Here is a 23,649-nt window from a genome sequence, read left to right as displayed (position 1 = left end):
ACAGAAAATCTATTGCTGCACACTATGTCTTTTTCGGACACTCTCTCATTTCTTGGTATTCAAAGAAACTATGTCTTTTTCGGACACTCTCTCATTTCTTGGTATTCAAAGAAACAACATGTAGTTGCTAGATCAAGTACTGAGTCAGAGTATCGCTCATTAACTCATATAGCAGCTGAGATTTTTGTTGAGTACAGTCCTTACTCAAAGAAATTCAACATTGTCCCAAGTCTGTTCCATTAATTTAGTGTGATAATGTGAATGTGTTGTCACTTGCTGCCAATCCTGTGTTTCACTCAAGAAACAAACATGTAGAGTTGGATGTGCATTTTGTCAGAGACAAAGTTATTACAAAGGATTTGAATGTTTGTTATGTACCTTCGTCTGATCAATTAGTGGATAGTTTAACTAAAGCACCGTCTGAGCAAAAGTTTACTGCCATGAGGAACAAACTCAATGTGCTTCCAGCACCTTTTCGTTTGAGGGGGGTGTTAGAGATTGTGCTCAACATATAACATCGTTCCATTAAATTACTTGTGCTACTTTTACCGTTTTTGTACCTAAGCAGTTGTTGCAGTTTTATTTTAGTTTTTTCCTTATTGTTTGAGTTTAGGTCTTCGTGGCTCTTCTCCACCTTGTAATCAGTTAGATGTTTTTGTATATAACTCTTTTATTGTTGATTAATAAACAAGGTTTTCTGATTTTCAACCTATTCCAAATTTACCAGCAAATTGTGGCTACCACAACTCTCTCTTCTTTTGATTGAACTCACGAGATTATCCCACTGGTTTGTTGAATATATAATTAGATCCGCTGAGAAATGGACATACGAGAGAAATTGGACAAGATAGATCGTATCGAATAATTGAAGGCACAGTTATCTAGAAAGTTTGAGATGAAGTACTTGGGTATAACAAACAAGATTTTGGTGATGCAAATTCACCGAGAAGAAATAACATGAAAATTTGGCTATCTTAGAAGAACTATTTGAATAAGGTCTTGTAATGCTTCAATATGCAAGACTGTAAGTCAATTTATGTCCCTCCTGTTAATCTTAAGTTATCTTATAGTATCAGCCCTCCTAGTGAAGCAGAGAGGATGGAGAGATGTCTCGAATATTGTATGCAGCAGCAATGGGAAGTCTAATGTTCACCACATGATCTATACCAAACCAGACACTGCATATGCAGTGGAAGTAGTTAGTCAGTATATAAGAAATCTTAGTCAAGAGTATTGGAATATTGTTAAAATGATCCTTAGATACATTAAAGGGTTCATAGATGTTGCATTATGTTATGAGGATCGGACTTAATCGTTAAAAGATATGTTGACATAGATTATGCAAGTGATCTTGATAAATGCAAATCCACCACTAAATATGTGTTCACTCTTGCTAGCGGTGCTCTAAGTTGGGTTTCAAAATTTCAGTCGATTGTGGCTACGTCAACAATCGAAGCAGAGTGTGTTGCAGCTACGTAAGCTAGTAAAGAAGCGGTTTCGCTGGAAATACTATTGGAGAAACCTGGGCATGAATAGGAGGATATTTCTCTATTTTGTGACAATCAGAGTGCTTTGTATCTTGTAAGCAATCTATCTTTCCATTCCAAGTCAAAAACATATTCAAGTGAAAATACCACTTTGTTCATGAAAAAAGTGGAGGATGGAACAAAGGATAGGCATAAAATCAATTCAATTGGTGTCGATCATCAAATGGCCTAACAGAAACATAAACATCATAAAGATGGTCCAGGTAGAAAGAATAGGGTGGAAATTTGATTGATTATCAATCAAATCTCAAAGGAGATTATTATATTAAATATTTTACCAACTTGATTAACAAGTATACTTGAAGGCCAAGAAAAATTGGTGGCCATTAGATCTTACACTTTTCCAATATCGTGGCAAATTTGTGGTCACTAGATCTTACACTTGCCTAAAGCCAATATGTGGCAAATTTATAGCCACTAGATTTTATACTTTGCCCAAGATCAATAGAGTTCAAATTTGTGGCCACTAGATCTTAGATTTTGTCTAAGTTCATTATTGGCAAACTATGTCACATCAAGTGAGAAAAAAGAGTGTGAGATTCTTAATTATTAATTATAATCCTATGCAGCACGAAAAACCTAAGGAAATTCGATATCTTTAACTGAAATTATGCATAGATTTGTTAACATTAAATTAAATATAGAAATATAAGGGCATGGTAGTATGAAAGAGGAAGCACTAAAAGACTATGCTTTGTGAGCATATTCGGTGAATATTTTTTAATGAGCGAATGGTTCACGCTTGGGTTGGCACCTCTATTCTCTCTATTAATTTAATTTCCAGACGTCAAGGTTGAATTTTGGAGGTCTCCTTCATTTACGTTTTATGACTTCCAACTTCCTTTTCCAATATAATACAATTTTTGACTAACGTGGAGAAAGAATCCTAACTCCCCAAACTCCTCTTTTTCTTTTCTCCCAAAAAAAAAAAGTTGTTTTTATTCTAATACGCCAACTACCCATTTGAAATGTTCTCTGAATTATCATTTAACTAAAATCAGATTTCAATAACTTTCAATGAAATAAAATTATAAGTTGCCTAGTTTTTATTTGGACCACCCAACATAGACGGAGACTTTTGTTATTTTCAGTTTAACCTAATGTTAGTAAAAAAGTAAAATAATATTTCAAAAATATGATTTACTCTAAATTTAAAATTATTTAAGCTTACTCTTATTTCAAAATTCCATCTACACAATCCCGATTAAGTATTTTTCTGAAAAAAAAAAAAAGAAAGGACAGATCATTTTGTACCATTTTTCCAGAAGAAACTTAAATCATGAACAAATTACAAGAAAAGTTGCCAAACTGCAGAGAAGATAACAAAATTGAGCCAATATTTAACAACAACGCTATCTGTCACAAAAAAAATTGTGCAATATTTCAATATTCCATATACCATTTCCCATTTGGTGACAGTAATTTTGACATAAACTCAAAAAAAAAAAAAAAAAAACAAAGGGGGTAATTTTGAAGAGGAAGTGGTGATCTCTGCTTCTTATAATTACACAGGAAAGGCAAGGGGGGAATTTAATTTGAAATATATATTATTGGTTAAAAATTAAAATATTTTGAGAATATTGAGTGGACTGGGGACTAGAAATCGGGCCGTTTGGGCCTCCGGGAGACGACGGGTTCAATAACCGGCTTGAGCTTGCTTTGGCGGTGAACCAAAAACCCCTTGGCCTTCGCAGTTGTCGTTATTGAGTCGTCGGTTTCCGGCGCAACGACGGCGACGATTTTGCTACCGGCGTCGGAGGCGGCGGCGGCGGACGGCGGGCGAGGGTAGAGAAAGTCGGTGGGGAAAAACTTGTACTGGAGACCTGCCATGGAAGAAGAGAAGGAAGAAGAATTTTTGGTTTCTTTGCTTATGATACAGAGGTGCGCTTATAACGAGGTATTTATAGGAGGCGCGTGAGCTCTGGGGGTTTGGCGCGTGAGAATTAGGACTAAGTTGGCAGTGGTGGAGTAGAGCGGGGTCCAGTGATTAGAAACGTGGATTTAACTGTGGGCCGCCGGATGGAGGAGGAGACAATGTTTTGGGGCCGTTGATTGGGAATTGAGAGTCTTATGCGTACCGACCATCAGAAGCACGCCACACAATATTTTCAATTTTGTTTTTTAAAGTGTGAAGTGTGATGCACGAGAATCAAATGTTCCAAAAACTTTATACCAAAATAAAATAAAAAATGCTGCAAAAGTAAAATGAACTTCTCTTTAGCAAAAGTTTCTTTTCTTTTCTTTTCTTTTTTTTTTTACCCTGTTTCTTGCTGTGGGATCTCGTAAATTTTAAAACATAATTACATAAATGATAAAATAAAAAAATGTATTTTACAAACTACAACCAACATAATTTGATTTTAGTTCAGAAAAAAAAACCTAGCATATGTGAAAAAGTAATGCAAATTTGTGACATTTTGGAAAAAAAGTAAAAGTATTCCATCGAATAGAATTTGTTCAAATTTAAATCCTAATAATTTTAAATAAAATTTTCATTCGGAATCTTTTAACCTAAAAATAGGTGTGAATCCCAATTTAGTGCATTAATTCTAAATTTTTTTCTATTTTAATTGATGTACTTTTAAAATAGTATCTATTTGGATCATTGTTTGTCAAATTAAACACAAATTTTGTACCTAACGATAAATTTTTAACACAAAGTATGACAATATTTCAATAAATTTATGGGTAATTGTAGTAGGTAGCAAAAATGTTTTATGTATTTCAAAACATATCACCGGCTTTTCATATTTTTAAATGTAGCAAAATATTTGAATTTTTATTTTCGGAATTTTTATTATTCCAATTTTACCATTATGATATATGATATACATCTGATATACATCCGATGTATATTTGTTATCTGATATACATCAAATCTATATCTGATATACATCTGATTTATATCTGATATACATCTGATTTATATTTGTATTTGATATCATCCAATACATATCTTATGTACATTCGAATATACCTCTGATATACTTCCGATACACATCTGATGTACCCCTGAATCTGGTCAATACTATGGCATTCATTAAAATAGTTTAAACCTATAATCAAGTTAAACTCCCTCAATCCAAATCTTACAAAGTTCCCATTTAGTTTGAATATTAGTGCATCTCGTGGACTCTTTTTAGATATTCGGCGAATTAGATGCACTAATAACTGTAGTAGACATCTCCTAATATTAAATGACAGAAAATGTCCAAATGGTTAACTTCTAAAGATTTATATTTGGGTTGGTGTTAGCATATTGAGAATGTTATCTATTAATTCTAATTTTGAATATTGTTGCACTTTTGCACCAGAATACCATATTTCATTCTCCTGTTAAAGTAAAATCAACATTATATCATGTAACGCCCCAGAACATTCCACACGCTTCTAGGTCACGTTAGCTACCCACCTGTCTAACCTTAACTCCAAACACAAGATAACAACTCCCTGTGAAATAATTATATAAAATAAAGCTTCAACTCCTATCAATTTACCAACAAATCAACCCTATAGAATATCAATCAAACATCATCCGTGGGCAACCCCATGAGGCAATTTCATTATTCCAACTAGGCAACTCAATGAATGGAAGAAAACTAAAATAGACACCTATTCCGAAATAAAGTAGACAACGAGTGGGAACCTCCAAATTATTCAAATAAGAACAAGTAGTTTGTGACCAAACTATAAAGTTTTAACCGTCTAAACCTAAACTAAGCAAGAGTAACTACGCAGCCTATGGTCCTCGCTCATCATGTCTCCTCCGCTTCATCACCATGGTCGCCAACGAAACCTCTGCCTGAAACAATAATTGTAAAGGGGGAGTGAGTATATAAAATATACTCCGTAAGTAGCCCTCACCAACAACACACAAACATCAAGCTCAAACAAAAATCATGAAACATTCATAGTCATGCTCCTCATCACATTATGCAATCAAACATAGACATGCTCTATAAGATCCGGCGATAACCACAACCATGAACAATTTAACTACCAACCTCGAGTCCCCCTAATATCTCAAGCACCTCTACGCTTATCACAACTATCCCAGCTTTCCAAAGCTAACTCTTTCGAGTAGAGTCGGCCCCTGACCATTTTTACCCAGAGTCCCGACACTGCTGCATCGACCCTCGACCATTTTTACTCAAGGCTCCGATGACTTCACCATCTATCGGCCCTTGACCATTTTTACCCAATGCCCCAATAGTTTTCCTTCCAAAAGACTCCTCGCATCGACCCTCGACCATTTATACCCGAGGCCTCGACACTCATCTTTATCCAACATTGGTGTGTCGACCCTCGACCGTTTTTACCCGAGGCCTCGATACTTAATTAGTGATGTATCAGCCCCGACCATTTATACCCAAGGCCCTGACACACACCCATTCACCTTCCCCAAGAATCCAACGTTCCTTATCATGACCAACTCCACCACAACCCCTAGCCTGCAAACAGGGTTCGAAAATATGCTTCTATTACACCCACATCTCATAAGAGAATAATATGACTCAGACCAGCACACTCGCATCATAAAGAAACGTTTATATATGCTCAACCAGCACGCTCACATCATAAAGAAACATTTATATAAACTATACTAGCATGCCCACATCATAAGAAAGCATAATCGCAATAACTCCATTTTAACGAACATCCCTTGGTAATCACACATCATTCCACAACAATTCTCTAACAAGGCAAAATTCCACCATTATCTCCGACGAACATACAACAATACACAAAGCATACAGATTAGCACAAACGAGAGTTACCTAGCACAATAGCGTATCAAAATCAATATTAAACAACACAAAACAGCACATTGGAAACCGACTAACACACATTAACGCACGCACACGCCCCTTGTCTACTTACACACAACCGCGCCCCTAAGTTTTGCGTCGACTTCACACCTAGGCACTAAAACAGAAAAAAAACAGCAAGTTATATATACGATTCAGCCTTCGAAATCAATTCCAAGAGGGTTCAAATGACTCATTACCGCAAAATCGACTTCGTATAGGTGTGGGTAACTTAGATCTAGCTTGCCAAGGTGTGGGTGGCCTAAATCGGGCTCCGAACGGATGTGGGTAATCGCTAAACACCACAAACACTGCAGTTTGCGTGTTACAGCAGGGGAAAAATGCTCCAAATCCTTTTTCGACGCTGTTGCCAACGGAGAAACACGCTACAAAATGCCACAGATCGAGGGAGGGACGCCGCGGGTCTGGGCACGGGTCACTGGATCGGGTTTGTGCGTCGCTGCAAAAAAGTGAAGGGGTACGTCGGCCCGCCGTCAAAACCACCGGAAAACGCCGTGCTACCACTGGGTTCGTGAGCGTCTTGCAGTCATCGCCGCTGATCCGAGGATATGTCGTTGCTATGCTGGTCGCCGGCATGGAGGTTAACGAAAAATGGGGGGCCGCCGCTGCTATGGAATCGTCGGGGAGAGGGGACACTGCTGTCTGTCGATCTGCTACAGCCGGAGAGAAGCTACGAGGCTGTGGTTCATCGAGGGTAGACGAACGCCGCTGAGGATCGTCGGAGTGCTGCAGCAAAACGGCGTTCACGGGTCTGCTCGAAGCCGCCGGAACGAGAAGAACCCGTCGTCGAGCCTGCCACCGCGTGCAGTTGAGTCGCCGCTGGTATCGCCGGTTGCCAGAGGAAGAGAAGGGGGTTGGCGGCTAGGGCAAGGGGAGGAAGAAAGAGATGGAAACCTAATGTGTTTTCTTTCTTTTTATTAATTTTCTTTTCCTTTGTTTTAAAACCAAACCAACCCAAATAAAAGCCCAACATAACCAAGCCCAAAAGAAAAAAAGAAACCCATCCCAACTTAAGATAAAACTAATCACGCGGAACCCGATATATATAAATTTAATTAAAGTTTAATTTAAAATTAAATGAAAATCTCCTGATTCGAGACTAACTAACCTGAGGGACTCGGGGCGTTACATATCATATATAAATCAGACTATCACATCAATAGTATATCAGACACTCATATTAGTACGTAATATATTAAACAGTCATTTCAATTATATATCAAACACTCATATCAGTAGTATATCAGGCATATATAAGACTATGACATCAGTAGTATATCAAACATATCAGCAATATATCATATATATATATATATATATATATATATATATCTATCAGTAGTATATCACATACTCATATCAGTAGTATATCACCTTTATATCAGACATACATATTGATATGAAACACTCATATCAGGTGTATATCAGATTATCACATCAGTAGCATATCAAACATTAATAATATCAACAGTATATCAGATACTCATAAAACTAGTATATCAGACACTCATATCACTAATATATCAAACACTAATATCAGTAGTATATAAGACGCTCATATAAATAGTATATTATATGTATATCAGATATACATATCAGTAGTATGTCACACACTCATATTAGTAGTATATCACATTTATATTAGATATACATATCAGTAGTATGTCACACACTCATATCAGTAGTATATCACATTTATATCAGACATACATATTGATATGAAACACTCATATTAGGCATATATGAGAATATGACATCAGTAGTATATCAGACAGTTATATCAGTAATATATCAAACAAGAATATTAGCAGTATATCAGATAAATCGAAACGTAGGGTTTTTTGGGCTTATTTTTGGGTTTGAGGCAATGTTGTCATTTAATATGTGGGTCTTCCTTTTTTTTTGGAAAAAAAAAGTGTTATATTTGAAAACTCAAAACATGGTTGTTATTTTACTTGTTTTACTATTTGTTTTTTCGCCATATCTCAAGTTGATTATAAATTTATTGAGTACAGTATTTATAATGAAATTGTGAGTAAAAAATAAAATAAAAAAGAAAATCAAATATACTAGAATTGTCACTTTTTAAGAACCAAAATTACTACAAAAATAAAAAAATAGATAAATGCTGAAGTTCATGGATAAAAGTAGAATCAGAATCAATAAAATTTTGAAATAGAATGGGATTATTTCGCATTGAAAAAAGAGAGAGAATGAGATTATTTAAAATCCTGTTTTACTTTAAAAATAAAATGGGTTCACCATTTTAATTTTTACCTTTCCTTAAAAATAATTTTTGGTTTTGTTCGGAAAAAAAAGGAAAAGGAAAGAAAGAAGAAGCTTCTTTCTTCTGGAAAAAAAAACCTTGTAGCGTGTAATTCAAGAAGTCTCTTACATGTGAGGCAAAGTATTTTTTCTCATGGACGGCCATTTCTTCCTCCTATTTGAAATTACAATATTTAAAAAAATTAGTTTAAAGAATAACAATATTAAGAAAAAATCTGCCATTTTATCATTGTTTATGCAAGAATTTGCACAACGTTAATCTAGCTTAAACCTGGTCCTTGCTCCGACCCGAAACGCTAAGAGAAGACCTGCACAAGAGGGCAAAATCTTCGACGCTCAAGTCAGTAAGCAGCTCGGACTCAATATTAAGTTCGAGGAGAAATTCGATACCTGATGGTGGAATGAAGCCCTCTATTTATAGGTTTAGGTTCCGACAGGGGTTGCGACAGGCGGTTACCATGGTCGGATTAGAGGTTGGACGTGTCGGGTTCGAACAGATCGAACTCGGACACTTTCCTTGAAATATCAAGTCAATCCTAAATAGGAAGTGGCAGGTGCTCCATCTCGAAAGGTTCCGAGATGGAGCTCCGTAAGCTTGTTCCTTTGATTCTTCTATTAGCGGCGAATCCCCGTTCTCCACGTGGCGGAAGGATATTTCATCCCTAAACATTGCCCCCTTTCTACCGGGTTCGATCTCGATCTGGCAGAGAAGTTTTATTATTCTTGGGGGAGACCAATCCACGTGGTGATTTCCGAAGCCGACAAAATTAATGTTACCGTTGGGAAAATCTCGAAAACGGAACCAGCGTTCGGCGCACACTTGAGTACCTCTGTCGCTCAGACTCTTCCGATCTGGGTCGTCCAATTTTGGACACGTGCGCGACTGGGATTAAATCTCGGGATACTATAAATACCCCTAAATCTTGATCACCACTTTTTACGCTTTTTGAAATCTTTGAGTCCGACCTCATCAGATGGGAATCTTTGCATTAGGTCAGTCTTGTTCCTTCACTTTTGTTTCGTTTTCTCTCTTTTTATTTCAAAGTCATGTCGATGTCTTCTAGTTTCTCAAGCTCAAGTAATAGTAGTTCGTCTAATGGGGCAGCTCGGAATCGAGACCCTTCGCCAGAGAGGGCCGATTCCATAGAGGAGTTTACTAGTAGGTTAGACTCCGAACTAGAAGAAGAGATAGATAACTAGGTTCTCAGAGGATGATGGGGACGATAGTGATACTTCAACCTCGGGGCAAGGTTTAGAATTCCCTTCCCAGATGCCTGAGAACTACCTCCTTCGCAGGAGATATAGCACACCAGATGATATCCTACTCAGGCTTCCCAAGGAAGGGGAACGAGCTGATAATCCGCCTGAAGGGTGCGTGACCCTCTACTTAAAAATGTTTGAGTATGATTTTCGTCTTCCCCTTCACCCCTTAGTGCAGGAGTTCCTAGTTCGTACTGGATTAGCGCCTGCTCAAGTGGCCCCCAATGGATGGGGAGTCATTTTTGGCCTATCTGTTTTGTTCTGGCTTAGGTGTAGGAAGGTAGACGATCTGGACCTCCTCGGAGTCGATCAACTCTTAGCCTATTTTGAGGTTAAGCATATATCTAAGAAATCAGGGAGGTATTATTTATGCGCTAGGAAGGGCATGAGAGGCATTCTAAAGGGTCCGACCTCCATAAAGAAATGGGTTGGGAAGTGGTTCTTCGCCTCCAGTGCGTGGCTGGCCAGGAACGAGTCCGACTTGCCTTTCTTCGACGTTCCTTGTAGGTTTGGGAATTTAGGTAAGAAGTAGAGTCTTTACTTGCTTTCAGTTGTTTCCTTTCTTTGTTTAACTCATAACTTTGATGTTTTCAGTTGCTATAAGGCCAATTCCTCAACTTTCCGAGCCGACCTTCAACACCTTGAAGTTTTTCAAAGGCAAGTTCAAGAGCGGCAAACAGATCAGCACACTTATAACAAATAAGCTTCTCTTCGCCTCGGGATTGCTTGACTACAATCCCCTTCTAGCCCCACCCAAAGCTCGTAGACCAAACTCCGAACTAGGTCAGTTGCCTTTGAATGAATGTTTTTTTTTGTTTTTTTATATGCTTGATACCAAGAAACTGCACGAAAACATCAACGAAGTATTTTTCATTGAATTAAAATGAATAAACGGGTCCTACAATGAGTTCTAGCTTGACCCTCTTCTCTCTCGAGCGTGAAGGGAGTATAAACTTTCTAAAGAACTTAAGAAGAACAAAATGAATGAAGAAAAAAGGTGGAACTTGCATTAAAAGCAATACGGTAAGCAAAAGTATGAAAATACAAGGAAATGAAAACTAAAACTTGAATCCAAAGTCCAAGAACGAGTTCTACAACGAAGAAGAAAGTAAATGAAGCTGAAAACAAGCTTATAAGGGATGATTTGCAAATGGAGGGATGAATTTCTTATATAGGCCCTTGAAGTTGTTGAACTTCCCACATTTTTAGGTGGAAATGAGTTGAGATACACCTAACCAACCTAGATTCACGGTTATATTTTAATTCAAACATATGGAAAATGTCCTCCTTGCCCCTCATTAATCAAATTGCACGGTTTGCCAATTTGGTCTTCAAAATCGCGTCAGGAGCAATTCCTACAAAATAGAAAACTGTTATTTTCTTCCAACTTTGACCACATTTTTCTCATATTTTTCTAAAGTAGTTTGACTTTTATGCATGAATGTTCTATGCATGTTCTACTTGTAATTCTATTTGATAAATAATGATGGGAAAGAGGTCAAAATCGTGGTCAAATAGAGCTATCGACACATGTTTCTGCAGTAAAAAGTCAACCCTAATGTTAGAACTCTTACTAGAACGTCAAACACAACAATCAACTAATGAAATTGAACAACAAGTTTTTAGAAGCTCACCCAAATCTCATTAGAAAACAAAAAAGAAACCCACAACATTTGAATACTTCGGTCATTCAGCAAAGTTCAAAAAAATATAAAATGAATAAGTTTGAGCGATACATCTTAATTAACTAATTATAACGAGAAATACCGAGATGAATTTGACGGCAGCGACGAGCTAGAGGAAAAGTTGACTAGGACGGCAGCGATTAGCGAATTGAAAATTTTAGGCTATTAAATAGAATTGATGGATTGCAAATTTAATATAACCAACAAAACAATCATCATATTATAATATGATCATCCGTTATTATGGTAGTTCACATTTATGAACATCAACTATGTGTACATTGACCATCAGTTTTGTTAGAAATATTAATTCACATAACACATCCAAGTACATTGGCCATTAGTTATGTGTACATTGGACTAAAAAAGAGAATTAAGAAGACATTTCCAACATTAATTGTTGACATAATTAATTCCATGGCTGCTGTCAAGGTAAACTTTGCAACTTTGATTATGTGTAAGATAACTCAACACTCAATTCAAATTTGTCTCTAAAGTTTCAAAATTTTCGTCTTTTTGTCCTATTTGTAGGGTATTGGTTATGAATTTGACAATAATGACTATCACATGCACAAAAGCTCAAATGAGTTATTTTGGCAAACTTTCAAGAAAACGGAAAAAATACCTCGATTCATCCTGGTCCTCTCAGATGAAATTTTAGAAAAATCAAGCAATAGGGGAAGAAAATTTAGCCGAAGACGAGGAGTTCTGCGAGGAGCATGGGAAGCCCGACGACCGCTCTTCAGACCTATGATGGATTCAGATCTAGGGTTTTATGAGGGAGGTAGAGATTAGGCGTGAGCTAAGTAGACCGAAGGAGAAGGGATAAGGAAGGGGAAAATTAAAGTCAAGACAGTACCTTTGGGTCATATTGGAGCCTTTCTTTTGGGTCCAAATTGTTGTTATTGTTTTTTTAATTATAAATATTATTTTGGCCTTTTTTTATTTTAAGTTTTCGATCAAAAAAACAAGAGGATCCCACAAGCAATATGATGGATTTTTAAATAGGCCCAACAAACTTTGCTTAATTATTTTTTAAAATTAAAATAAATTATAACAATTGTGTATTTATGGTGGGGGTTCATTATTTTTTTAATTATAAAGTAGTTTTAAACTATTTTAGCCAAATCGCGTACATCAGATAGGTTGTCTTTTTGAATTATATTATTCTTGTAATTTACCTGATATTGGTGCGCTACTCTAAACTATTTTTTAATATCACCTTTCTAAATTATTTTTTAATATCACCTTTCTAAATTAGGGGTGTAGATTCAAATTACATATGCCTAACTATTCTTAAAATTTCATATGTTTTTTTTGAAGGTTTTTGATAATCTTCAATAAAAAGAAAGTACATATTTTTATTTGAGAAAGAGATGGAAACTCTGAGTTAATTATACAAATCAAGAATATTAAGCGAAAATTTAAACTACACGAAATAATTGAATCTAACCTCAAATTTCATGGTCATTTTAAATAATTTAGCTAAAGTGATCGAGACTTTTGATGTGTAGAAGATATGAAAGATACTTTGGAGAGAAAATGAGAAATAAAAAATCAAACAATATCAATTAAAATTCCTCAAATCTAAATAATTTGGTTCATAAATAAATATAAAATTTGAAATTCAAAATCTACATTGACTTTAAATTTGATTTTGAAAGTATTGAATTCTTAGAACTACAAAATTAACTCATCTAACTAACGTCGATCTTGGTTTGGTTTGTTATTGGACTATAATGTATGTTCATCATTGATTGTAGTAATTAAAATCTATAATAAAGAGTTGCATACAAACATAGGATCTAAGTTAATTAATTTTAAAGGGGTTTAAAAGTAATTAGACCTTAGGTTATATCTTATAATATGATTAGTGGGTAGTCTTTTATTTTGTTTTAGCCAGGTTTAAAATGAAATAATAAAAGACCAAATATAAAATATTACCTATAAGGGAACCTTGTCTAAGGAAGGTTCTATCTAGGTTGAGGTATTTAATTGACCGTAAGGAAACACCTCTACCTAGGAACCGACCTAGGGGTTGAATTGGTCAATATTTTATATGCATGCAATAATCTCATTAGTTTATTAAAACGTTCGATAAACTAAAACATTAATGTACAACTTCCAATTTAAATAGTTATATTGGGACGACTAAAACTTCACTTAGTTAATTTCACTTAGTCGGGATTTACCTAACTAATATACCCTATCTTTAGTGATGGAGCTATTACACATGCACAGCGGAAGCTAAGGATTATAATACACTTAATGAAGCAATTTAACTAAAATAATCATGCTTGAAAAATGATGAAAAAGGTAAAGAGAAAGAGATTAACTTTATACCTTTGAAGACCTCCATTATAACTTCTTCTCCTAACTCAATGGGACCACCAACGACAAATCCGTGCTATCCTCGGGTTGATGAACATTGTTGTGGGACCGAATTTTGAGTGAAAACAAAGGGAAAACACTAATGGCTAGGAGAAGACAATAGAAATTTGAGTGGAAAAATTTTGCACTTATGCAAGGAAGCATTAGCTTTATCCAAGTGATTTTCATCACCTATATAAAGACCAAATGCATGCAAGGACAAGCCTTGCATGCCTTCCACTTCAAACTCCACTAGCATGTAAAAGATAGGTGTCATTGCCTTGAAGAAACACTTCAAAAACCACTAGTTAGTGGGAAAATCCAAAAACCTTTGATAAAACTAATTTTTATAAAAACAAAAATTAAAATATCAATTTTCTATTAAAACAAAAACCAAGCCAAATCAATATCTCATATTAATTGATCTTTGACACCTAAGCTTGATTAATCACATTAATCAAATTACAACTCTTTTTCATGCTTTGAACTTATTTAAAACTAATTTAAATAAGTCATACTCTCCATAATAATTAAATGTCAATTAGATTATATATTATATCTCATATAAAATACAATATTCCCTTAAAAACCAAATTTGAACACTTCAAATTCTTGCTTCACCTAGTTCATGAATTTTATCCTTTATGAGCTAGCATGGAGACCTGTTGGACCTACAGATCATGGGCTCCAACGATTCGAGACTAACCGGTCAAACTCTTTAACTCAGTTAATCAACATTTGTTAACTAACATGACTGTCCACTATGGCCTGTAGATGCACTCCCCTCACTGTAGATATATTTGTGTCCATTCGATATAACTGTCATCGGTAAGTTGATCCTTCACAGGCCGTTCGTAACCTCAGCTAGGTCAAAAAAACTGTTTTACCCCTGAGTTACATCTTTTCTCCTTAAGTACCACTATCCCTCTAATGAACAATTGATTTAGGATCAAATCACTAAATTCAATTCCTCTCAGGCCAGTGAGAGGATGAGGCCCCTTGTTCATGACCCGGGATCAACCCTTAAGGGAACAACCTCTCTACTATCCCTAATTCGGGTAGGAGTGAATTCCGTCTTGCTAATTCTATGTTCCCAGCTATCTACCCAGTTTTATCTCTGAAATGGGAGGCATATTGAGCAGCGCTGATGAGCTTACTCTCACCTGTGCAGATTAAGGGATAATCCTGAATAAATAGGAGTTCATAGATGGCTCAGGATTTAGATCAAGTTATTTAGGTCATCGATAAACGAAATTAATCAGTGTTATCCGTAAACGGTGTTAATATGTAATAGTGACTATTTCAGGGTCAGTCTTACACAATCTCATTGTGTAGAACACCCCCGCTCACATGTTTCTACACGAACGAATCAGGATCACTTCGTTTATGACACCTTACAACATTTGTAACAATCATAAAGTGGGCCGTATTCAATAGTGTCTCCAGGAAAAGGTACCCAACTTGATCCATGTACTATAGACTGTTTAGGCTATTTACTTGAACTTGATCCAGTTTATGTCTCCACATAAAGTCCAAGTACTCATTATAATAGCCAAGTGTTCGTAGTTTATTGGATTTATTAAAAAAAACAAATTCACTTTCATTTAACAACACTTGTCTGAATAACTTCACATTAATGTTCACTGTTTACAAACTACGAGTTTTAGGACAGAATACCCTACACTTAGAATACTAAGTGGGAGCAAAAGAGAATGTGTAATATACCACGTACATTTTTTATATACAAGGTATATGTAAAATATATTTTCTCTCTCACACATTTCTCTTTTATGTTCACACTGTGAGTTCCATGCTCGGCCTCGTGTCGCACTGCCTTCCTACGGAAGGTGTTTGCATGGTTCCATATCGTGGTGAATGGAGATAGTATTCATAGTAAATGGGAGAAGGACGTGTGACATCACATCCTACGATCTCCACCATTAGTTTGCACCATGAGATTTTATACATGACCTACGTGTCGTCCTAGTGCGATCATCCCTATGAGGGTCCATTGTGTGGAATCAAAACCAAGGCAAACTTCATAAATGGATAACGGTTTCTTACGTTTTGCTCCAATATTTTCCTTCCCCACGGCGGGCTTATTGGAGCGAACCCCTAAGGTCTGAAAATGGTAGGTCACACTTACAGAGAGTTGTTAAGGTAGTTAGAAATTTCTTGACCGAATAAATGGTGACTAAAGATTATAGGAATATGAGTTATTCTAGTGTAAGATTTAGTTGAGAATGTCTTAATTCAGTGAAGGAGTGGTTGTCTGCCCTACGACGGCTGTTGCTTTAAATCATTGAAGCATCGTTGCAAAAAAAATTTGTCGGGACGTTTAATTACTTTTGCTAAATTTTGATTGGGTTTAAAGGATAATGCATGAAACTAATATAGGTTTGTTTTTATTTTTAGCATGTATACTTATCTAATTGCACTCTTAGCCGCAGAAAAACTTAACGGCTAAGACTAAACACCATACTAGTGATAGATGATCTTAAGTTCGTCTTGAAAGAGGATTGTCCTTAAGCTCCTGCGCCTAACACCACTATGGTGGTGTGCAACGTCTATGACCGATAGATCAAGGCCAATGACAAGGCCAAGGTCTACATCTTGGCGATCATACCTGATGTGCTTGCTAAGAAGCACGAGGACACGGTCACCGCTAAGGAGATCATGGACTTGCTGCAGAGCATGTTTGGACAACTATCCTCACAGGCTCAACATGAAGCGCTTAAGTTCATTTACAACTCCCGCATGAAGGAGGGCTCCTCAGTACGAGAATACGTTCTCAATTTGAAGGTTCACTTCAATGTGGTAGGATTGAATGGGGCATCATAGACGAGCAGAGGCAGGTCAGCTTCATTCTGGAATCTCTTCCGAAGAGTTTCCTGCCATTTCAAGCAAGTCCACGCTTATCATGCTCATAAACGAGTTGTAGACCTACCAGTCTCTTATGAAAAGTAAGGTACAATAAGGGGAGGCAAACGTTGCCACCTCAAAAAGGTTCCATCGAGGTTCGACCTCTAGAACTAAGTTTGCATCATCTTCTTATGGAAGTAAGACTTTTAAGAAGCAGAAGGCTGCTGGTAAATGGTCTAAAGTTGACTCCACTGTTGCTGCTGCCAAGAAAGGCAAGGCCAAGATTGCATACAAATTAAAGTGTTTCCACCGCAATGTGGACAGACATTGGAACGTAATTACCCGAAGTACCTGGTCGAAAAGAAGAAAGCCAACGAAGGTAAATATGATTTACTTGTTTTGGAAACTTGTTTAGTGGAAAATGATTACTTTGCCTAGATACTTGATTCAGGAGTAACTAACCATGTTTGTTTTTCATTTCAGGGAATTAGTTCCTGGAGGCACCTTGAAGCGGGAGAGAAGACTCTCAAGGTCAGAACGGGAGAAGTCGTCCCAACTGTGGCAGTAGGAAAGCTTAAGTTGTTTTTAGACAAAAAATCATATGTTTTATTAGATAATGTATATGTTGTTCCTAAAATTAAGAGGAACTTGATTACTATTTATTGTCTATTAGAACAATTGTACTCTGTTTTGTTTTCTTTAAATTAAGTGTTCATTTCCAGAAATGGCGTTAACATTTGTTTTGCCAAGTTAGAAAATAACTTGTATATGCTAAGACCAACCGTAACTAAAGCAGTTTTAAATACTGAATTATTTAAATATGTTGAAACTTAAACTAATAGGCAAAAAGTTTCTCTCAAAGAAAATACCAATCTTTGACACTTAAGATTCACATTAATCTCAATAGAATTGGGAGGTTTGTTAAGAATGGTCTTCTAAGAGAGTTAGAAGACGATTATTTACCACCATGTGAATATTGTCTCGTAGGCAAGATGACTAAAAGACATTTTACTGGAAAAGGTTATAGAGCCAAGGGCTCTTAGAACTTATACTTTCAGTCCTTTGTGGTCCGATAAATGTTAAAGCTGGAGGAGGGTATGAATACTTCATCTCTTTTATAGATGATTATTCAAGGCATGGTTATTTGTTAGGGTTGACTTTTTACTGCAGAAACATGTCTCGGTAGCCCTGTTTAACCACGCTTTTGACCCATTTCCCATTATTATTTGCCCAAAAGGAACACATATTCTTAAAGTAGAACATACATAGATTATTTATGCATAAAAGTCAAACTAAACTTTAGGAAAAATATGAGATAAATGTGGTCAAAATTGGAAGAAAATAACAGAATTCTGTTTTTTTGCAGAATTGCGCCCGACCCATTTTTGGAGGGCAATTTGTCAAAACGCACGATTTGATTAATGAAGGGCAAGCAGGAAGTTTCCCACATGTTCAAAACCGTGAGTACAAGTCCAAGTGAGGTGGTTTGGTGAATCTCAACCCTTTTCCACCTAAAACGGAGGGGAGTTTCAACCAACTTATGGTGCTATAAAAGGAAGCCATCCATCCCTCAGCAAATCATCCCTTCCAAGCTTCATTTCATCTTCTTTTAGATGCTCTCTAGTTGTAGAACACGTTTTTAGGGTTTATGTTCATGTTCTAGTTGTTCATTTCTTCGTTCTTCACACTTTTACCTTTCGCAGTGCTTTTAATTCGAGTTCTTACTTTTGTTCTTTGTTCATTCTGTTCTTTTAAAGTTCTTTAGCGAGTTTCAACTCCCCTTACGCTCCAGAGAGAAGAGGGTCAAGCTAGAACTCCTTGTACGACTTATTTATTCATTTAAATTCAATGAAAAATACTTTCTTTATGTTTTCGTGCATTTACTTTCATTTAATTATGTTCTAAATTAGTTATCAACCTCCTTGTTGAATGCCTTAGTCAAATGATTTGATTTTCAACACGCTCGGGATTTTGGCCAAATTGCGCCTGACACTTTTTTGGGTTGGTTTCTAAAATCTTCTCTTTATGTCTTTTTTCCATTTGGCTAGTGGGAACTTGATTTATACACTAAAGCCCAACCTTGGGAAATGTGAGTTAGGTAAAATAATAGGAAACCAATATGGGATGTGACTTAGGAATACGCGTATAAAATATGGTCATAGGCATATGCCCTCTGACCCATAATGCAAATGAGTTGGTAGACATTCTCTAGGATTGTAATCACACATGAGAATATGATCGTAGGTTACCTGAGCCTCTGCAGCAACCAAAAGCGGTAGGTGCATTTTCCCAACATAGTGTGTTTTCCATGTGTTGCATCAAAACTAAGGTAGGAGACAAGGAGGTTGAGTTTCATTAAATTACTTGTTTGTTAAAACCCTAAACGACAACATTTCATCACATTTTTCTTCCTAAATCACAATTGCATATTTGAACTATTTTACTGCATTACTTGATTTTGAAAAGCAACAAGTCCCTGAGGATTCGACCTTGGATTACTTTCGAGTATTACTTGTGACCGTGTGCGCTTGCACGAGTCTCTAATTTTTTTAAAGGTAGAGAAAGTCCCAACAAGTTTTTGGCGCTGTTGCCGGGGACTTAAGTTTTCAAATCATATTATTTTCAAGTGAATTGTTTCATTGTGTGATTGTTGCATACCTCTGTCATTGGACTTAATTGTTATATCTAACCTTTAAGGGAGTTGTGTATGAGCACAGGGTCTGGTTAGTTGACCTTTGATCCAGAGATTGAAAGAACCCTTGAGAGGATAAGGCGTGAGCAGAGGTTGAGAAACGATCGAGAAAATAAAAAAGAGAAAGAAGTAGAAATTGAAGAAGAAACCATCGAGATGAATAGAAATTCATAAGATCATCCACCGCCACAAAATCCACCTGTGAATGGAGATATGGCAGGTGAAGGAGCAGCAAACTGAGCAGGAGAAATTCCTAATCCGATCCTTCTAGCAGATAATCGAGATGTAGCCATGCGGAATTATGTCACTCATGCGTTCCACAACCTAAATTCAGGGATAAATAATCCTTTACCCCAAGCCGCACATTTCGAGCTCAAGCCAATCATGTTCCAGATGTTACAGGCGATGGGCCAGTTCGGAGGATTGACAAACGAAGATCCTTACTCCCATCTCAAATCCTTTATTGAAATAGGTAATGCATTTCAACTTCCTGGTGTCTCTGAGGATGCACTAAGATTAAAAATGTTTCCTTTTTCTCTCAGGGATGGTGCAAGGACTTGGCTAAACGCGTTAGAACCAAATTCTATCAACATATGGGCGGAACTAACGAAGAAATTTTTGACAAAGTACCACACTTTGACCAGGAACGCAGACCTTCGAGAGGAAATTGTGTCTTTTAAACAGAAGGAGAACGAAGCAGTTTAAGAATCTTGGGAGCGTTTTAAAGAGTTACTTAGAAGATGCCCGAACCATGGATTGCCCGCATGTGTGGAGATTGAACAGTTCTATAGAGGATTGGATCGTTCATCAAGGATGATGTTGAACACTGCAACCAATGGCTCATTGTTAAAGAAGTCGGTAAATGAGATCGTTGATATCTTGAATAAGATGACAGACATTAATGATCAAGGCGAGATAGGAAGGTCATTACCAAAGAAGCAAGTATCACCCAAAGTAGAGTAGGACACAAAGCTTCAATGCAAGCCGAAATGGTGGCTATAAACCAGATGTTAAAGCAGTTGTCAATGGAGAAGGAAACAAAACCCGTCTTTTCGGCGATACCTGAACCCTCTTCTGTTTTACAAATTTCGGATATATCTTGTGTCTATTGTGGTGATAACCACTTGTACGACAACTGTCCAGCTAATCCAGCGTCTATTTTCTATGTAGGTCAAGGTGCCCAGCGAAATTTCAACCCGTATTCAAACACTTACAACCCTGGATGGAGGCACCATCCAAACTTTTCCTGGAGTAACCAAGAAGTAGCTAGTAGTAGTGCGCAAGCACCCACTCAACAATATAAGCAAAACTACAGTCCTCCTGGTTTTCCAACTCAACCAGCGTCGCAGCCTCAACAATATAATCAGCAAAGAGGTCAAAATACTACTCAGCAAGGTGGTAGCAACACAAGTTTAGAGGCCATGATGAAAGAGTTCATGACAAGAACTAATGCTGCGATAAGAAGCTTGGAATTGAAAGTGGGGCAGATAGCTAATGACCAGAAGTCTAGACCCCAAGGTACATTGCTTGGACACACAGAGAACCCAAAGCGAGATCGTGAGGGAAAAGAGCACTGCAAGGCGGTTATCACAAGAAACGGATTAAGTTATGATGGACCCTCACTTCCAGACGAAGGAACTAATTCAGTTACACTTGTTCCTACATCCACCTCCAATCCACAACAAGAAGATAAATCAGAACCTGTAAGTTCAAAAGAAAAAGGTAAGAATGTGGAAAAAGGTAAGCAAGTAATGCCCAGCACTACTCCACAGGTAGGTAATATTAAAATTCCTCCACCTTTCCCCCAAAGGCTAGTTAAAAAGAATCAGGATAGTCATTTTAAGAAGTTCTATGAGATTCTAAAACAGTTGCATATAAATATACCTCTCATAGATGCTTTAAAACAAATGCCTAACTACACTAAGTTTTTAAAAGACATCATATCTAGGCGTAAGAAGTTAGGTGAGCATGAGACGGTAGCCTTGACAAAGTGTAGTAGTGATGCTCTAAGGAATCCATTGCCTGTTAAATGTAAGGACCCAGGTAGTTTCACTATTCCTTGCTCAATATGAGGTAAGAACCTAGGAAGAACATTGTGTGACTTAGGAGCAAACATTAATCTTATGCCTATTTATGTCTTTAAAGAGTTAAATATAGGAGAAGTTTGTCCCACTACTGTCACTTTACAACTAGTTGTTAGATCCATAAAGAAACCGGAAGGAAAAATAGAAGATGTGCTTGTTAAAGTTGATAAGTTTATTTTTCCCACTGATTTCATAATTTTGGACTGTGAAGCAGATCTTGAGGTACCGATCATTCTTAGGAGGCCATTTTTAGCAGCTAGAGATACGATTTTCAATGTTAGGAAAGGAAAGATCACGATGAAGGTCAATGATGAGCAGGTAACCTTCAATGTCCTCCATGCGATGCGTCTCCCGGATGAAGTCGAGGAGTGCTCTACAATAGGGGCAATCATGGAGGAACTCCAGTAAATGGTGGTGGAAGACTTACAAGCAAATTTGGAGGCCGCAGAAAAAGAATCCAAAATTGCGCCTGGCGCAATTTTGGCCCAATTTAAGCGTTTTGAGTTTTTGCAGCCGACAATAGTGGATTTGAAGATCTTGCAACCTTCCATCATTGAACCTCCAGAATTGGAAAAGAAACCCCCACCTTCTCATTTAAAATATGCTTATTTGGGTTTAAACGATACTTTGCCCGTTATCATTTCTTCATATTTGTCTAATGAACATGAATCTTTGCTTTTGCAGGTTTTATCAAAGTACAAGAGGGCTATTGGATGAACCATAGCGGATATAAGAGGAATTAGCCCTACATTTTGCATGCACAAAATCATCCTGGAGGAAGGAGCCACCAATTCTATCGAGTGCCAAAGGAGGCTTAACCCGAAAATGAAAGAGGTGGTCAAAAAGGAAATCATAAAATGGTTAGATGCTGGAGTGATCTACCCCATCTCGGATAGCAGCTGGGTTAGCCCGGTTCAATGCGTTCCCAAGAAGGGTGGTATGACGATGATTACAAACAACGATAACGAGTAGATCCCAACTAGAACGGTGACTGGTTGAAGAGTGTGTATGGACTACCGTCGGTTAAACAAGGTAACTCGTAAAGACCATTTTCCATTACCCTTTATTGACCAAATGCTTGATCGTCTTGTAGTGAAAGAGTGCTATTGTTTCCTCGATGGGTATTCTGGTTACAACCAGATTACTATAGCTCTGGAGGACCAAGAAAAGACCATGTTCACGTGTCCCTATGGGACATTTGCAACCCCCTGTGAATCCTCCACCGGTCATAAACCCCCTGGTTTAGGAGAATAGAGAGGACCAGTTTCCTCCACTGCCAACTTAGTAGACTCAGTAGTGGGTCTAACTGATCAGAGATTGGGGGCGCACCCGCACCCGCTGAAGCATATTGACCCCGTGGTCCACTCGACCATCGTCGCCACGCCATCGCCGATATGGCTGACGTGAAGGCGCGGTTGGCTGCAATGAATTAGGGCGAGAGGGAATCTACTCCCACACTTCGCCGTGATCTAGAAAAAGGAAAGGGACCAGCTAGCCTGACTCCCTAGGTCATACACGTAATTAAGTAAATCAATCTAGTTACCACTTCCCACCTTTAATCGTGGGAAATGGGGAAATGGGAAGTGATGGCTTCCCCCTCACTCTTCCTTCCCTATAAAAGGGAGGTTCTCCCATTTCTTTTCGGGTGCCCGAACGTTAGTTGGTTGAGTTTTCGAAACTTCAACAAGAAAATCTCTCTCGATCTCTCGATTTCTCTTTTAATTATAAGAAGGTTCCCACAAATCCAGTGGGTTAGGTGGCTGTTATCCTTCTTTTGGACTGTTCAAATAGGTCAAAATAATCTAAAAATATTTTTAAATCAAAATGTAAACAATATTATGATTACTTGCCAAAAAAAAATCAATTTGGACAAGATTTGATAACCCAAATACTTTCTCCAAAATCGTCCAGCTTCAAATATGGAAAGTTTTCTACTTTGACACCTTCTCTTCTTTCATTGATAACTTTTGCTACAGACGTCAAGTGGTGGCGATCTATATGTCCCCGGAAAGCTCTTTCAAATATCTTTGATTT

At 37.2% G+C, this 23,649-nt stretch overlaps 1 protein-coding gene and 1 non-coding gene across 2 annotated transcripts; both read right to left on the bottom strand.

Annotated features, from left to right (window-relative positions):
* Positions 1–5,008: 5,008 nt before the first annotated feature.
* Positions 5,009–7,237, bottom strand: LOC148211410 (uncharacterized). The gene is made up of 3 exons (XM_088124645.1): positions 6,556–7,237; positions 6,429–6,473; positions 5,009–5,349 (listed from the first exon to the last, which is right to left on the bottom strand). The coding sequence occupies exons 1-3, from the start codon at positions 6,950–6,952 to the stop codon at positions 5,303–5,305; spliced, it is 489 nt and encodes a 162-aa protein (XP_087980771.1). The 5' UTR covers positions 6,953–7,237; the 3' UTR covers positions 5,009–5,302.
* Positions 7,238–20,182: 12,945 nt separating this feature from the next.
* Positions 20,183–20,289, bottom strand: LOC148211409 (small nucleolar RNA R71). Its single transcript, XR_015791153.1, has one exon. It is a non-coding gene; the product is annotated as a small nucleolar RNA R71 (small nucleolar RNA).
* Positions 20,290–23,649: the final 3,360 nt, after the last annotated feature.

Source organism: Momordica charantia, assembly GCF_013281855.1.
Source record: "Momordica charantia cultivar OHB3-1 chromosome 5 unlocalized genomic scaffold, Mcharantia_2.0 BLBB01000005.1, whole genome shotgun sequence".
Classification (NCBI taxonomy): domain Eukaryota; kingdom Viridiplantae; phylum Streptophyta; class Magnoliopsida; order Cucurbitales; family Cucurbitaceae; genus Momordica; species Momordica charantia.
Note: the sequence above shows the minus strand (reverse complement) of the source record. Positions and strands in the feature narration are given on the sequence as shown.